Source organism: Mus musculus, chromosome 12, assembly GCF_000001635.26.
Source record: "Mus musculus strain C57BL/6J chromosome 12, GRCm38.p6 C57BL/6J".
In the NCBI taxonomy this organism is placed as follows: Eukaryota; Metazoa; Chordata; class Mammalia; order Rodentia; family Muridae; genus Mus; species Mus musculus.
In genome coordinates, this window is record NC_000078.6 from 4,169,810 (window position 1) to 4,185,000 (window position 15,191).

The 15,191-nt window shown below is 49.9% G+C and overlaps 1 protein-coding gene across 7 annotated transcripts in view; it reads left to right on the forward strand.

The window, feature by feature from the left end:
* The window catches only part of Adcy3 (adenylate cyclase 3), an 80,410-nt gene that overhangs the window by 36,694 nt on the left and 28,525 nt on the right, over positions 1-15,191 (forward strand). For all 7 annotated transcript variants that reach the window (XM_006514933.3, NM_001159537.1, NM_001159536.1 and 4 more), the window contains one exon: positions 3,646-3,795. In XM_006514933.3, coding sequence (XP_006514996.1) covers positions 3,646-3,795 — 150 coding nt within the window. The remainder of the gene's footprint in view (positions 1-3,645; positions 3,796-15,191) is intronic.

The following is a 15,191-nucleotide window of genomic DNA, read 5'->3' on the forward strand; positions in this document are numbered from 1 at the left end:
ATGAATTGGCCTCTGTGAGACCTTGACTGAGCCTCCCAGCCCCCATCACTTAGGTCAGAGGCTGCCAAACTCCTTTCAGGCCCTGTAACCATTATGCCAGAAAGGGAGGGCATGGCGATGGGGTAGAACAGCTAGACGGAGGGAAGTGAAAAGGACCTGAGGCTTAAGAAACTCCAAACCTGGCCTCCTGCTAAAATTGTTAGAGAGAGGTGGATTCATGAGGGAGGATGGGAGGGGAGCTTCCTGACATGCTCAGAGCCTCCGAACCTACTTCCCTGCAGAGAGCGTTTTGGAGCCAGTGGGCATCAAATGCTGGTTGGGAGAAGGATGGGGCAGCTGTTGGCTGGGTGCTCGCGGTCAGAGACAGTGTGACAGTCTGAGAACCACCCGCCTCTCCAGCTCTTTGTAGTCCTTCCCAGACTTCATGGACCAAACCTTCCCCAGTTCCAACTGCCTTCAGAAGTAAAGCCAATGGAGACCCGAGGATCAAGGCCTCGGATCGGGACAGAACAAATCGCTTCAGGGGCCACCTGGCTAGCGAGGGTTGGGCATAAGCCGAGGGTGCTCCTGAGTATACCTTTATTTTAGAAACATGCACACCACGGATGCATAGTCCTGCAAAGGGCGTCATCAGGCATGGGCCCTTCGTCTGCATTCCTTGAGTTAAAATGTTACTGGTAAGAGTTTGGTTTTCTTGGGTTACCACCCCATAGGGTATCCATGTTTTTCCCATTTGTCCTTATGAGATGGCCAGGCAGGGAGATGGGGCCTGCCTATGTTGGGGGGACAGGATGGTTTCAGAACTTTAGTTCTAGTTCAGGCTGGTTGTAGCCAGGGGAAGAAGTACAAATACCTTCCCCAGAGTCAGACCTGTGGTTGTAGGGCATCCTTCCCTGCTTGGAGCCCTCTGGTTCTCAGTGGAGATCTAGCTGAATGGCTCCTAGTTGGATGCTACCTGCATGTGCAGTGTCTTTCTTCCAAGCCTCTCAGAGCCTCAGCCCTAGTGTCTGCTATACAGAGGAAGCATAGGATGCCAGCCTGACCTTGCCGTCCAGTCCTGCCAATTTGTGGTTCTGTGAGCTTGGGAGTGGGCAGAGTCCAAGGCCATTTGTCCTCTGGGCTGGTAGAGATTCTTGGCTATCTTGCTAAACTGACTCTGAGACCCAACAGAGTCCACCCATATGATTGGCTTTCATTCACAGAATATACCTCAGAGCTTTTCAGATGTTCAGGCTGATGGAGCCCACTGAGTCTGGCCACTTAGATGGCGGGGACTGTCAGGGAAGCAGACAGTACAAGGATGTTGCTGAAGATATTGATCCCATATAGTGACAGCTGGGGCTGCCTCGGCCCAAGAGTAACACAGATCTTAGATGGTGAACTAAGAATTTAAGAATTTAATTCTTAAGTTAAGAACTTAAGAATTTACCTACAGTGACTTCCGAGTAGCCCAGGCACACATTCCACCTCCTAAATCATCATTATTTAGCAACTCCGCGGTGGGGCTTCCTGTAGACTCAACCCTGCCAACTACCTGTGCCCTGCCCCAGCCCAGGAATGCTCTGTAGGGCGTGGTGGTGAGTCCTCAGGGTGCTGGTGACCAGCTCTGAATACATGAAAAACAGCTCCAAGAGGGTGTGGCATAACCAAGAGAGCCCAGAAAATGAAGGAGAAGTCATCTTCTTATCTGTCGTCTAAAGCATGCATTTAAAATCCCAGTGCTGACTTCATCATAATTTTCCCTAACCCCAGACTCTGCCATGAACGCTGTTGGGCTGATCTCTTCCTGTGGGGCCAGAAACTAAATTCCTAATTGCCTTTCCATCTTGCTTTTCATCGTCAGTCTTGTGGGAGGTGGATGGAAGGGATAGCTACGTCTACCATCTCTTGGTGGCAACTGTCCTCCCTTCCCTGTAGGACTTGAGGAACCAGGGCAGGGAAGAAAGAACAGCTTCAAGAAGGTGTGGAAGTGGGCTGGAGAAAGAGCTCATAGCATTGACTACTCTTGAAGACCCGAGTTCAATCCCCAGTACCCATATGGTGGCTCACAACTATCTATAACTCCAGTTCCAAGGGATCTCATGCCCTCCGCTGGCATCCTTGGACACCAGGCATGCACACGGTACACAGACATATATACAGGCAAAACACTCTTATACATAAAATGGAGGGGAAAAAAAAACCCTAAAGAGAGAAAGAGAGCCATGGAGCTGGTTCCGGAGAAGTTAGGTAGAGCTGGACCAGGAAGCAGCTTTGCCTGAGAAAGCCCACTGAGCCCAGTGGTCTCGCAGACCAACAGGGAATAAATGCCTGGCCCAGCCATAGCTCAGAGCCAATGAGCAGCTGCTAACACCAGAAGCCATGTGCGATGGGAACATTCAGGTCCGTATCCAAGGCTCCTTCCAGCAGGAAACGTTTGGGTCTGCAAATCCAACAGCCTTTTAGGCATGCCTGGGGACCAGGTCACCCAGGGCAGCCTGCAGAGCAGCAGGCGGAGCAGCCTCCCGATAGCCACGCTCTTGCACTGACGCTAGGTACTTGTGGGCAGCGGGTACTCACAGCACCTAGTAAGCTGGCACTAGGTACTTGTGGGCAGCGGGTACTCACAGCACCTAGTAAGCTGGCGCTAGGTACTTGTAGGCAGCGGGTACTCACAGCACCTAGTAAGCTGGCGCTAGGTACTTGTAGGCAGCGGGTACTCACAGCACCTAGTAAGCTGGCGCTAGGTACTTGTGGGCAGCGGGTACTCACAGCACCTAGTAAGCTGGCGCTAGGTACTTGTGGGCAGCGGGTACTCACAGCACCTAGTAAGCTGGCGCTAGGTACTTGTGGGCAGCGGGTACTCACAGCACCTAGTAAGCTGGCGCTAGGTACTTGTGGGCAGCGGGTACTCACAGCACCTAGTAAGCTGGCGCTAGGTACTTGTGGGCAGCGGGTACTCACAGCACCTAGTAAGCTGGCGCTAGGTACTTGTGGGCAGCGGGTACTCACAGCACCTAGTAAGCTGGCGCTAGGTACTTGTGGGCAGCGGGTTCTCACAGCACCTAGTAAGCTGGCGCTAGGTACTTGTGGGCAGCAGGTACTCACAGCACCTAGTAAGCTGGCGCTAGGTACTTGTGGGCAGCAGGTACTCACAGCACCTAGTAAGCTGGCGCTAGGCTTGTAGGCAGCGGGTTCTCACAGCACCTAGTTAGCTGGCGCTAGGCTTGTAGGCAGCAGGTTCTCACAGCACCTCGTAAGCTGGTGCTAGGCTTGTAGGCAGCAGGTACTCACAGCACCTAGTAAGCTGGAGTTTCATACATGCTGCTTAAACAACTGTGTAGCCAAGAGTTGCTCTGCCTCTCAGGGAGACACCGGTTGTTGTCTGATGCAGGAGAGGAACAGCCGTCTCTCACCAGGCCTTGTGAGCTTGCATGCAAGCCTTGTGGCCTGAATACCTTCCTGGCCCAGAGCCATGTCTTGATTGTGATTTACAAGGTAGGGTCCTCTCAGGGGCCTGTAATGTTGATCACAGTCAAGAGGTGTACTGGGCTCCTCAGGGCTAGATAACTCCTAGGTGACCCTGCCAGCCCCACCTCCATGTCCCTGTTTTCCTGAAGATATACAGTCATCAGCCCTGTTTTTTTTTCCCCCCTTGGCACGTAGATCCTGGCCAACGTCTTCCTCTACCTGTGTGCTATCATCGTGGGCATCATGTCCTACTACATGGCAGACCGCAAGCACCGCAAGGCCTTCCTGGAGGCCCGCCAGTCACTGGAGGTGAAGATGAATCTGGAGGAGCAGAGCCAGCAGCAGGTGAGACTCAGGAGCGATGGTGTGTATAAGGAGAAGGGGAGCCTGCTGATGTGCCCGTGTAGCCCGTGCCTCCTCCCGCTACCTCAGTGTAAGTCCGTTAGGAAGTAGCAGCGGCAGCTCCATCCCTGTGGCTCTCCTGTTTACCTTTCCCCATCAGGAGAAGGGCCTGCTTGTCCCGGCTCTCTGTTTACTGGCTGTGCTCCAGCCTAAGCCACACAGAACAGGTCTCCCGGATTCCCATGTGACTCAGCCTTTTAAATGGGTTTCGGTCTGGATTCATCTCAAACACTTTTTAAAGGTTTCTAGAAATGACATTCACCAATGTCCTGCAGGTCTATCTCCATTTCCTGAAGCTGAGGCTAGTTCTCCCTGGGCCACAGAACATTTTATTCTGATGGTGGGTAGTGGCTGGATGGGAGTGAATGGGTACTATAGCTTTCCAAAACTTCTAGATTTTGCTATGAAGGCTGATGGGCCTTTAGTTTCGGGGATCATTAAATGAGCTCCTGCTGTTTGCCTCATTCACATTCGCTAGACCAGCGGTTTTCAACCTGTGGGTTATGACTGCATATTGGCTATTTATGTTACGATTCATAATAGTGGCAAAAATTAGTTATAAAGTAGAAATGAAATAATTTTATGGTGAGCGGGGGTCACCACAACATGAGGAACTGTATTCCTATCTATCTGCAGTGTGAGAGCGTGGTGGAGACAGCATGGCATTGAATGAGTCCATTGGCACCGCTAGATTAGGTCTGTGCTGCCATGTAATCTATTAGACTTAAAGTCAGAATGAAAATTTACAGATAAAAGTTATTTCAGCACTGCCCCTGAGGGGAAACTCTCTCAATTTATACAGCTTTCAGGCTCAAAAGAATTTTTTTTTTTAAGATTTATTTATTATATGTAAGTACACTGTAGCTGTCCTCAGACACTCCAGAAGAGGGCATCAAATTTCGTTACGGATGGTTGTGAGCCACCATGTGGTTGCTGGGATTTGAACTCGGGACCTTCGGAAGAGCAGTTGGCGCTCTTAACCACTGAGCCATCTCGCCAGCCCCTCAAAAGAATTTTTTTAAAGAATTATTAATTTATTTCATGTATGAGGATACTGTAGCTGTCTTCAGACACACCAGATCAGATCTCATTACAGATGGTTGTGAGCCACCATATGGTTGCTGGGAATTGAATGCAGGACCTCTGGAAGAGCACTTAGTGTTCTTTACTGCTGAGCCATCTCTCCAGCCTCCAGGCCATAATTTTGATGGTTTGAAGTATTATGTGGTTTTATTGTTTTGGTTTGGTTTTTGGTTTTTGGGTTTTTTTTTTTTTTGGTTTTTTTTTTTTTTTGAGATAGGTTCGCTCATAGCCCAGGCTAGCCTTGAACTTGAAATGTAGCCAAGGATAACCTGGAACTTGTGGCCCTCCTATCTTTGCCTCCCAAGTATAGGGATTTCAGGCGTGCTCTAACATACTCAGTTGGTCCTGGTCCTTCTTGAAGACATTTTCCACAGCATCACTCTCTTTTAACACTACCTAAGTCCCTGGTTGTCCACTGAAGCCTGTTGTTGACTTCCTCTGGGACCTGGCTAGGAATTTTTTTAGTGTTCAGTCTTTTTGCTCACGTCCTGGTCTTCTGTCACACTCTCTTCTACACCGGCAGCCGCATGTGGGGAAGAGACTCTGTGTGCAGTTTGAGTCTTCGCTTTTTATTTTTCTTTAAAAAGTTCATATCATGTCTTGTGTAAGAGCTGGATTCTTTTTTAATTTCCTGAGTGTTTGTGTGTGTGTATTGTATGCACGTATGCAGGTCTGTGCACATGCATATGGAGGTCAGAGTTTCTCTGCCTTGTTCCTTTGACACAACATCTCCCACTAAACCTCAAGTCCCCTGTTCGGGTTAGGCTGGCTAGCCAGTGAACTCCTACATCCTGCAGCCTATGTGCCCCCATGGTAGGTTACAGGGACTCATGGCCAAGCCTGGCATTCAGATTCAGGTCCTTAAGCTTGCACATCAAACATCCTGCCCCACTGAGCCGTCTCTACCAACCTCTGGGTTTTCTTTTCCAGACTTAATAAAAGCGGCACTCATGGTCTAACCCACAAGTAGGGAGATGTACTCCGTGCTGCTCATTAACCACAGGCTGGCTCCACGGCTGCATTCACGGAGGGGCATGGCGACACAGGAGCAGTCTCTGCAGTCTACTCTGCATGGGTGTTCTTGTGTGAGAGCCAGCTTCTGTAGGAGCCAGCACTGAAACACAGAAGGACCTTGCACACGCCAGTACCTGCTCTCTTGCTGTGATGAAGAATTATGAGTAAAAGTATACTGACTGGCCACGGAGGCATGACCTCGCCTCCCGGTAGTTCACTCTGACTTCTAGTGAAGCTTTCAAGTTTGACTTCAGGGTCAGGGCATTTGCTGCCCTTTCAGAGGGTCTGAGCTTGGTTCTCACCATTTCTCTACCTCCAGCTCCAGATCTGATGCCCTCTGCTGCCTTCTGCAGACACATGTGCACACACACAAATGAATCCTTCAGAAACCTTGACTTCGGGGCTCTGCTTAAACAGACCATTCTGTATCTTAGAGCACGTATTCTAAGATCTCTCAGCCGTCGTATCTGGAATAGAGACGTTCTGCATTTCTCTTAATTTGTGGCTCTGTCTTCTGGCATTTTTAAAGCACTTTTCTAGCCTTTGGTTCTTGCCCCGGCACACACCCAGGAGGAGCAGAGTCCGGAAGTGAGACCTGTGCGACAGCTCCCCATCCTTCAGCGTCTCAGATCTGGTGCTCTGTCTAGAGTCTTTGTGCTCCAAGGCTCAGCTCACCATTGGCCTCTGTTCCTGGCCTCAAGGGAAAGATGGCAGAGTGTATTATGCTCACCTAAATATGTTTCTTTTTCCTTTAAGGTCTTGGCTCCTTGTATCTTAACAACTGTGATGTTTCTTATTGCTTCTAGAGGGATAGAATTTATGTGTGTGCAGTGTCTAGGTGACATGTGTGTGTGTGTGTGTGTGTGTGTGTGTGTGTGTGTGTGTGTGTGTGTAAGCAACCTAGAGAACAAGCTCAGGTATTCAGCCCTCCCTTAAAAAAAAAAAAAAAAAAAGACAGGGTCTCTCACTGGCCCAGAACTTGAAATTTGGGTAGGCTAGGCAGGCTGGGCTAGCCTGGGCTGGACTGGTTGGTCTGGAAGCCTCAGGGATTTGCCTGTTTCTGCCTCCTCTGTGCAGGGCTTACGAGCAGGTACCACCATGTGTGGCTTTGTCATGTGGGTTTTGGGGATAGAACTCAGACCCTCACACTTGCAAGAGGAGCCAACTTCTCAGCCATACTTCCACCCATTTTTTTTCTTTTTTTTTTATTAGGTATTTTCCTCGTTTACATTTTCAATGCTATCCCAAAGGTCCCCCATACCCACCCCCCCAATCCCCTACCCACCCACTCCCCCTTTTTGGCCCTGGCGTTCCCCTGTACTGGGGCATATAAAGTTTGCAAGTCCAATGGGCCTCTCTTTGCAGTGATGGCCGACTAGGCCATCTTTTGATACTTTCCACCCATTTTTAAGAACAGTACAGTTCACTGGCACCAAGTCCACTCATAGTAGTATGCAGTACATCATCCCAACCAGAAAGAAATCCTGCCTGCTCAACACGGATTCCTCATCCCCCAGCCTCTGGTGGCAACTGTGAAAACACCTACTCTAGGTATCTCGTAAGTAGACGCATACAGTAGCTGTCCTCTCACATCTGGCTTGTTTTGTCTTTGTTTAGCATGAAGTCTTCAGAGTTCGTCTGTGTGTAGCATGTGTAGAACTCCCTTCTCTCCCAGGCAGGGTAATTACTGTTGTAGACCACAGTTTACCCACCAGGATCTCCGAGTGACACATCCATTTGTCTGTTATGAGCGATGTCACTATGAACCCTGGTATTCCAGTGTCTCTTCCAGGCTTTACTTCTGTCCTTTGGATATGCACCCAGCAGTGGACTCGCCAGTTCATGTGCTACCACTGTGTTTAACTTTTCTAGGCACCAGCCTTGTACATTTTTAATGTTGATAAACATTGTCAAATCGTCTCATATACAGGTTCAAACAATTTATATTCCTTTTAGTGATGAATGAGAGTGTACTTAGACTCTTACATTTCTCTTGTTTATCTAGAAAATACTTCTTTACTCTTGGAACCCCTGACGCCCTAGAGATTGTTCTTGTTCTTGTTCGTGAAGTCAGCAGAGCCAGGTCCTTGCACACCCCATCCCTGTATGTCTCATCCTCTTGTGACTGACTGTGCCATAGGGGACCAGCCTCACCCCTAGCCCCATGCTGGTGGCCTCAGATCTGAATTAAGGGCTTGCAGCCATTTTCTCTGGACAGCAGGAAGTGGCTTTCCGTGTGACCTTGGGGCTGCGCCTCTTTGACTTTGGTTTGACCTTCTGAAAAACTAGGATAAAAAAAAATCATTGTCTTAGATTGTTTGGTAAGCACATCAAGTAAGAAGGTAGAGGTGAGCTTAAAAACTGTGACGGCCTTTGATGCTGTTAACTACAAGGACGCATTTCAGCTCCTGGGGACACACTGGCTGAAGGAGAGTTGAGGAGGAAGCTGGTAGCTGGTTGAGAGAGCACCTTTTTCCTCTGTTCCGGTTGACAGTGGTTGCTCCCTCTCCAGGTATCAGGGCTGACTGTACACAGGAGCCTCAGCCAGGGCGACTTGGATCCAAGTGCAGGTCTCTGTCAGCTTTCCTATGTCAGAGCCCGTGGTACACACGGAAACAAGATGACAGACAGGGATACTGGGGACAAAGGGCTGTAGGAGCAGACAGAAGCGGGTCTGGATACAGGACCCCTTTTAAGGAGCCACTTGAAGTCCCTGCCACACTAAATATCACCTGTGTGGTCCTTGTGTAAATGTCAGTTCTAGGCCAGATGAGGTCCTTCGAGAATGCCTCACTCAGGCCCAGGTCTCACGTGACAGTGTCGATATAACTGCTTTTGTGGCAAACGCTGTGCCCTGTCCCTGAGGTTGCGTGACCCCCCTCCTACCCCCCCACCCCAGCCAGTCTCCTCTTCCCCTCATCTTCCTCCTCTGTCACTGCAGGGACCCTGCCCAAATGTCTCTGGGTGCAGTCCCTTTAGTACTGTCTCTGTGGAGGTCTCCAGCTTTTTGCTTGGGATGAAGGCGGACAGAGTTATAGCTCCTAGGAAGGGGTGAGGTGGCCCAGCTCTTTCATACAAGGGAGGCATGCCTCAGGTGACAGATGGGTGGAGCCAGAAAGTAGGCAAGAAAGGCGAGGAACAAAGTAGTTTGGCCTCATAGCCTGGCCCTGGCCCCTGCTTCCCTGCAGAGCAGAGCTGTGTCTGCCAACTCCAAAGGCTTATTGATGTGTCTTTCTGAGCATGATTCTGGCATGAAAGGGGAGTCAGGCCAGGCATCGTGGGTGGTCCAGTAGCTGAATGGAGTAGATATCCGAGTGGACTTGGGGTCTCTCTCTAGTCTCCCCTCAGCTCCATGGGCATGTTAGTGCGGAGCCAGAGGCCCAGAGGGAAGAACTTCCATTACTTGTTGTGACTCCCATGTGACCTACTTTGGGGATTCGTTTGGGACCTTGAGAGTTGCTAAGCACCCCAACTGGCACCTGGCAGCAGAGGCACTCAGAACATCACACCTGTTGCCAGGCACAAACTTTAGAATTATGAAGTACCTGAATCACCCCCAGAAACACTTAGCAGGCACGGAAAATAAAGAAGGAGGAATGAGGGGCATGGAGAAGTGACAGGGGAGCCTCCTCAGGGCACACCCTATCCTTCAGAAGGCGGGGGGGGGGGGCGAGGGGGGGAGGGCTCCTCTCAGCCCCCACACCCCAGCACCTAGGAAGCTGCATCCAGGCTCCAGTGGAGATGCTGGCTGTACAGGGTTATAAGAGAGCTGTCCACTGTCACTAGCTGTGTGCCCTGGGAATCATGGCTTAGGAGACACTACTTCTGTGGCGCCCACACAGGTGAACACTGCTGTAACCTGCTTCTCTCAGCCTGCCTCTGCCTGGGTCTTGATCCTTCATGTGAGGTCTGCTGCTGTTCTGAGCCAGGACTTTACCTGTTTGCCACAGGATTGGGTTTCTCTCCCTCCGAGAGCCGAGAACTCTAGGAGAATGCACTGCTTCATAGGCTCAGTGCCTGAATATCCTTGTCCTCTGACCTTTACTGCGTGCCCCAAGTCCTTCGGCTGTTAGGGCGTGGCACAGAGTCCCCTTAACCTTGAGCCTTGTTCTCTTGGAGGCCATGGGGGAGGGGAGAATCAGGTTTCTAGTACCAACCCCAAAGTTGTCCTGGCAACAGTGAGGTGAGGGTGATGGGCCTGCTTCCTTGGGGAGCAGCTCAGTGGGGAAAGATGGTTGGTGTGGGCAGAGAGCAGCGCACCTCCTCTCTCCACAGGGGTGTGGCCTCTTCCTCTTGGCACTGGACCTCAGTATCCCCAGTGTTGAAATTCCAGTGTTGAAATTGGGTGGGTCACCTGATAGGGCCACAGAGCATTAATTTGGAAATACACTTTCATTTTAATTTGGAAATACACTTTCATTTTAGCCTCTAAACAGAAACACTCTTTTTTTGTTTTGTTATTTTTTGTTGTTGTTTTTCGAGACAGGGTTTCTCTGAGTAGCCCTGGCTGTCCTGGAACTCACTCTGTAGACCAGGCTGGCCTCGAACTCAGAGATCTGCCTGCCTCTGCCTCCCGAGTGCTGGGATTAAAGGTGTGCGCCACCATGTCGGGCCAGAAACACTCTTGAATACAGTTAATATCCTTAGCTTTTGTTTTAGCTTTGAAATCCCTTGATGTGAGGAAAGCCAGAAGGCGCCTCCCCTTGTTGTACGTGTTGTACGATGAATACTGGTTTCTCTGTGGCTTTAGTTTCCACCACTTGGACTTTACAGGGTGTTCTTCATGCCAGTATTTCAGAACCTAGCAAGGCACATCCCTGCTTCAGGCAGCTGGGGCGAGGGGGCTCCTGGTGAGGAGGGCTCTGTTGTGCTGTGACTCCTCCAGGCAGCAGTGATGACGTCAGCACTTTTAAGCCACTCCTCCTACTGAGCCCTGCCTCCCAAGCCCTGTCTACCTGAAGTCTGTCTTCTGAGCCTCTGCTGGCTCAGCAGCTTTCCAGTCTTGACCACCACTGCTGGCGTCATATCCTTCAGCATATCCTGTGGTCTGTGGCCACAGCTGGGAGCATCTCCTGTCTGGCTGTGGCTAGTAATCCAGGTAGTCTATTAAATGCATAATTAATAATTAGAAATGTCTACATCCTCTATGGCAACCTGGGCTTTTTACTACCTTGCCAAGTGTCTGTAAATTTTTCCTGTTTGAGACGAGTCTTACTCTGTGGCCCAGGCTAGCCTTGAACTCATAGCACTCCTGCCTTAGCCTTCCGATTGGGCATCACAGGTGTGAATGAGCCACCATGCTGGGTTTCAGAGTGAGACATAGATTCTCATTCTAGTTGAACCATTTGTCGCTTGGCCCTGAGAAGTTACTTATGTGCTCTGAGCCCCAGCTTCTCTGTGAAGTGGTAATAGAGAATAGGATGGTTAAGAAGTCCATGAGAGCCTGGAGAGATGACTCAGTGGTTAAGAGCATCTACCGTCATTGCAGATGACCTGAGTTCATGGTCCTAACACCCATCCATCCAGTCAGGGGACCCACAACTGCCTGTAACTCCGGGGAATCTAATGCCTTCTTGTCTGCAGGCTTCTGCATGCATATACATATACTGGCAGGTAGACAGACAGACAGACAGACAGACAGACACACACACACACACACACACACACACACACACACACACAAACAGAGTAAGCATACATTTTAATTCAGATCACTAGTATCCAGGGCCACCTTCCACGAGGACATGGTTCTGAGCATAGATTCTGTGGGGGTGGCTGGCAGAAAATACATCCGTATGAGCTACAGAGCAGGGAAAGGAACTTACCAGGCACCACAGGTAGACGGAAGTTGGTATCAGTATCTTGGGCCAGGGAAAGCTTTCTTGAGGTAATGTGGAGTGGAGACCTGCAGGTGGTGAGCAGCAAGCCATGGGGAGGGTGGCAGCATGGGAAAGAACCTGGGGTGAATCCACAGGACACATGGAACACAGTGCTAGGAACAGAAGGAGATGGGGATGGGGTGTGTCCATCGGCAGGAACACAGGACAGTGGAACAGGAGAGGGAGGGAGGCAGAGATCCTGTGAGCCACAACCTGGAGCCTGCAGTCCTGGAGAGAGCCTTGGCTTTGTGCTGAGGAGAGCTAGGATTAGCCATCCCAGGAATTCAAACAGTGTAGCTATTGATGGGGAAGAGATAGCCAAGGAAGCAGGGAGATCAGAGGGATATGGTAGCCCAGATCAGGACCTTGATGGTAGAAGCTAAGTGCTTTACAGCTAGGTGAACCAGAGAGTGGGGAATTGAGGATAGAGAGGGAGTATTGGGGGTTATTGGAGAGGTGGACATCCCACATGGGCATTCTCAGTGAATTAACCACACAGCTGGTAGGTTTGAGGGCTGAGAACCATGTTAGTAAACTCTTGCATGGGCCCTGCTGGGTAAGAGGGTATATAGGGCCTCCTAATATGTTGGTGGGCTCAGTGGAAGCTGTTGGTCATGCAGCTCCTGGCAAGCCTTTGATTGCATCCACCAGGGTCTTATGATAGGCAGGTTTCTCCTGAAAGGCCTTCCTCCAGCCTTCTCTCTGTCCCAGGGTCACTGGGGCTTAGCAGAAGCTACCCAGAAGGGTACGGCCATTGCCTCACCATTCTAGTCAGGAGTTCTGTTGCATGTATGGTATAGAACATGATATGATGCATCCAAATTAATGAAGGAGGCCTGAAGTATAGGAACTTCGATCTGTGTGGGTCACACGTGAGATAAACAGGGTCCTGTGACTTGGTTAGATATGCACTAAGAAAGAAGAGTTCGGAGTGTAAAATAAAGGCGAAGGATCCAGGAAAAGCAGAGGGACTCGAGACTCGGCAGGTGGCTATAGAAATACTTAGTGTTTGGACCTGGTCCTAAAACGTACTGATTCTTAGGGCTGGAGAGATGGCTCAGCAGGTAGGTGCAACTATTGATCTTGGAGAATGTTGTGGGAAATATTAAAAAAGAATGGCACCATCCCACACCATACTCAGCTACTCTCTGCTCATGGTCTCATCACCCCTAGGCTATCCCCATGCAGTGGCCAATCGTGGTTCTCTTGCTGCGGATTCTGCTCACATTCCCAGCCATCCAGCCACTGTGGTCAGCAGTCCTAAATCCCAGTAACAAGGCAAAATCAAAACTCTAGAGGCTTGACATTTGTAAGTCAAATTTATATCAGTAAATTTTCACCCCACAAAAGGCCCATACAGTGAATTCAGAGCCAATCAATATTGTTATAAATCGCTCACCTAGATAAGACAAATTGTTCTGTAGTTATTCATCCCTTATATGATATGCATAGCTATCTCTGGCTACTTAAAGCCACACAGAATCTTGTCTTCCTCTCCCTCCATAGTCTTTTCTTTTCTCTCTGTCCTCTTCTCTTCATCTCCTTCTTCTCCCCCAAACTTTTCAGCTTCACCTTCCCTTCCACTGTCCAGTGGCTCTAGCCTTTATTTTATAAGTTAAGGTGGGGAGAAGGTTCACAAGAAGTCACCTTAGAGCCGGGCGTGGTGGCGCACGCCTTTAATCCCAGCGTTCGGGAGGCAGAGGCAGGTGGATTTCTGAGTTCGAGGCCAGCCTGGTCTACAGAGTGAGCTCCAGGACAGCCAGGGCTACACAGAGAAATCCTGTCTCGAAAAAACAAAAAAACAAAACAAAACAAAAAAAAAGAAGTCACCTGAGTACATGATTCACTCCTTGTCTGCAGCCCCTCCTGGGCAAATGGAATTAGCACCAAAATGCAAACAGCACCAGGACTGTCTGCCACAGGAGAAGGCCTGCGTTCCCTTCCCAGCGCCTATCATCAGTAACTACAGTTCTAATCTGATGTCCTCTTCTGGCCTTCATGGGCACTGCACACATGTGGTACACATTCATACATGCAGGCAACATACTCACACATAATATATATTAAACATTTATAAAGAACTTGATTCTTTCTGAGCTTTTCAAGAAGAAGGGAACTGGTGAACAGGTGCTGGGAGAAAGTAGTTGATCTGGGTCATAGAACAGTGGTGTGTGTGTGTGTGTGTGTGTGTGTGTCACTCACAGTAAAGGAGAGCAGGAGCACACCCGGAAGGCATCTGAGTGAGGTTTACTCTTTCTTGAGGAGTTGGCACAGGGAGGGATTGAAGCCACGGGTAGCCTTGTCCAGGTTGGGGTGTGTCTGCAGTATTTGCTGGCGCCACCATGCCTAGCATGGTGTTGAGCTGTCTTTTTCTGGGTCAGTGACAGAGCAGATGATGTGAGGTACCAGTCAGACTCTGCAGACACTCCCTGCAACCATGCACAGATGTGTGTGATCAGTACGTCCCCTAGCACAGGGCTCAGGCTAGACTTGGTTTCTCGGGTGTCTTGAGGCTCTCTGTCTAATACAGGAGCCGCCAGCCACGGGTAACTGTTTAAACTGTGATTGATTTCAACTAAAAGTCAGTTCCTCTAGTGGGGTTTTAAAACATGAGGGTCTTATGTAGCCTTGCCTGTTTTAGGAGGTTTGAACCCAGAGCTTTATGCGTGCTAAGCAAGTACTCTCTCGCCTAAGCCATGTCTTCAGCCACACTTACTCGGTTTCATTGGTCAGTATCTGTGTACTCAGCAGCTGCATGTGGCCAGTGGCCACCATATTGGTCAGCACAGACTCAGGGCATTCGGTGACTCAGGGAGTTTTGTCCGAGCTCTTCTAGAAGATGACGGCTTGCCTCTTGGGCCAGGTCTCCTCCTTGATGGCTCATTAACTCACCAAACCTCTGAGGAACACCTTCTCTGTGCCAGATTGTCTCCGTGAGGATGGCAGGTACCACACAACTTTGGACCCTGCGGGCTGTCTCCTGAGGTTGCAGTTTCCTTGTCTCTAGACAGCACCTGGAAGCCCAAGTCCATGACCAGAAGTGCTGCATGGTCAGCAATGAAGAGAGTAAAACATCCTTGCCCTGAGGTACTGGTCCTTCCCCACCAGATGCTTATCTTCCTGCACTTGCATGGATGGCCAGCTGCACTACATCGTTCTGCAAGGACAATAGCCTGCAGTTTCCAGATTTTCCACACTGGTTCTCTCCTTGGGAGGAGCTGAGATGTTTGCACTTTGACCTCACTTCCTGCCTTCCATTGCCTCCTCTGCTCAGAGGGTCAGGCCAGAATGGCTACACGGAGGGATTCAGTGTCCCTTTAGCTTCCAAATGGCCTAGAAGCTCCAAGAATTTGGGTATTTGGA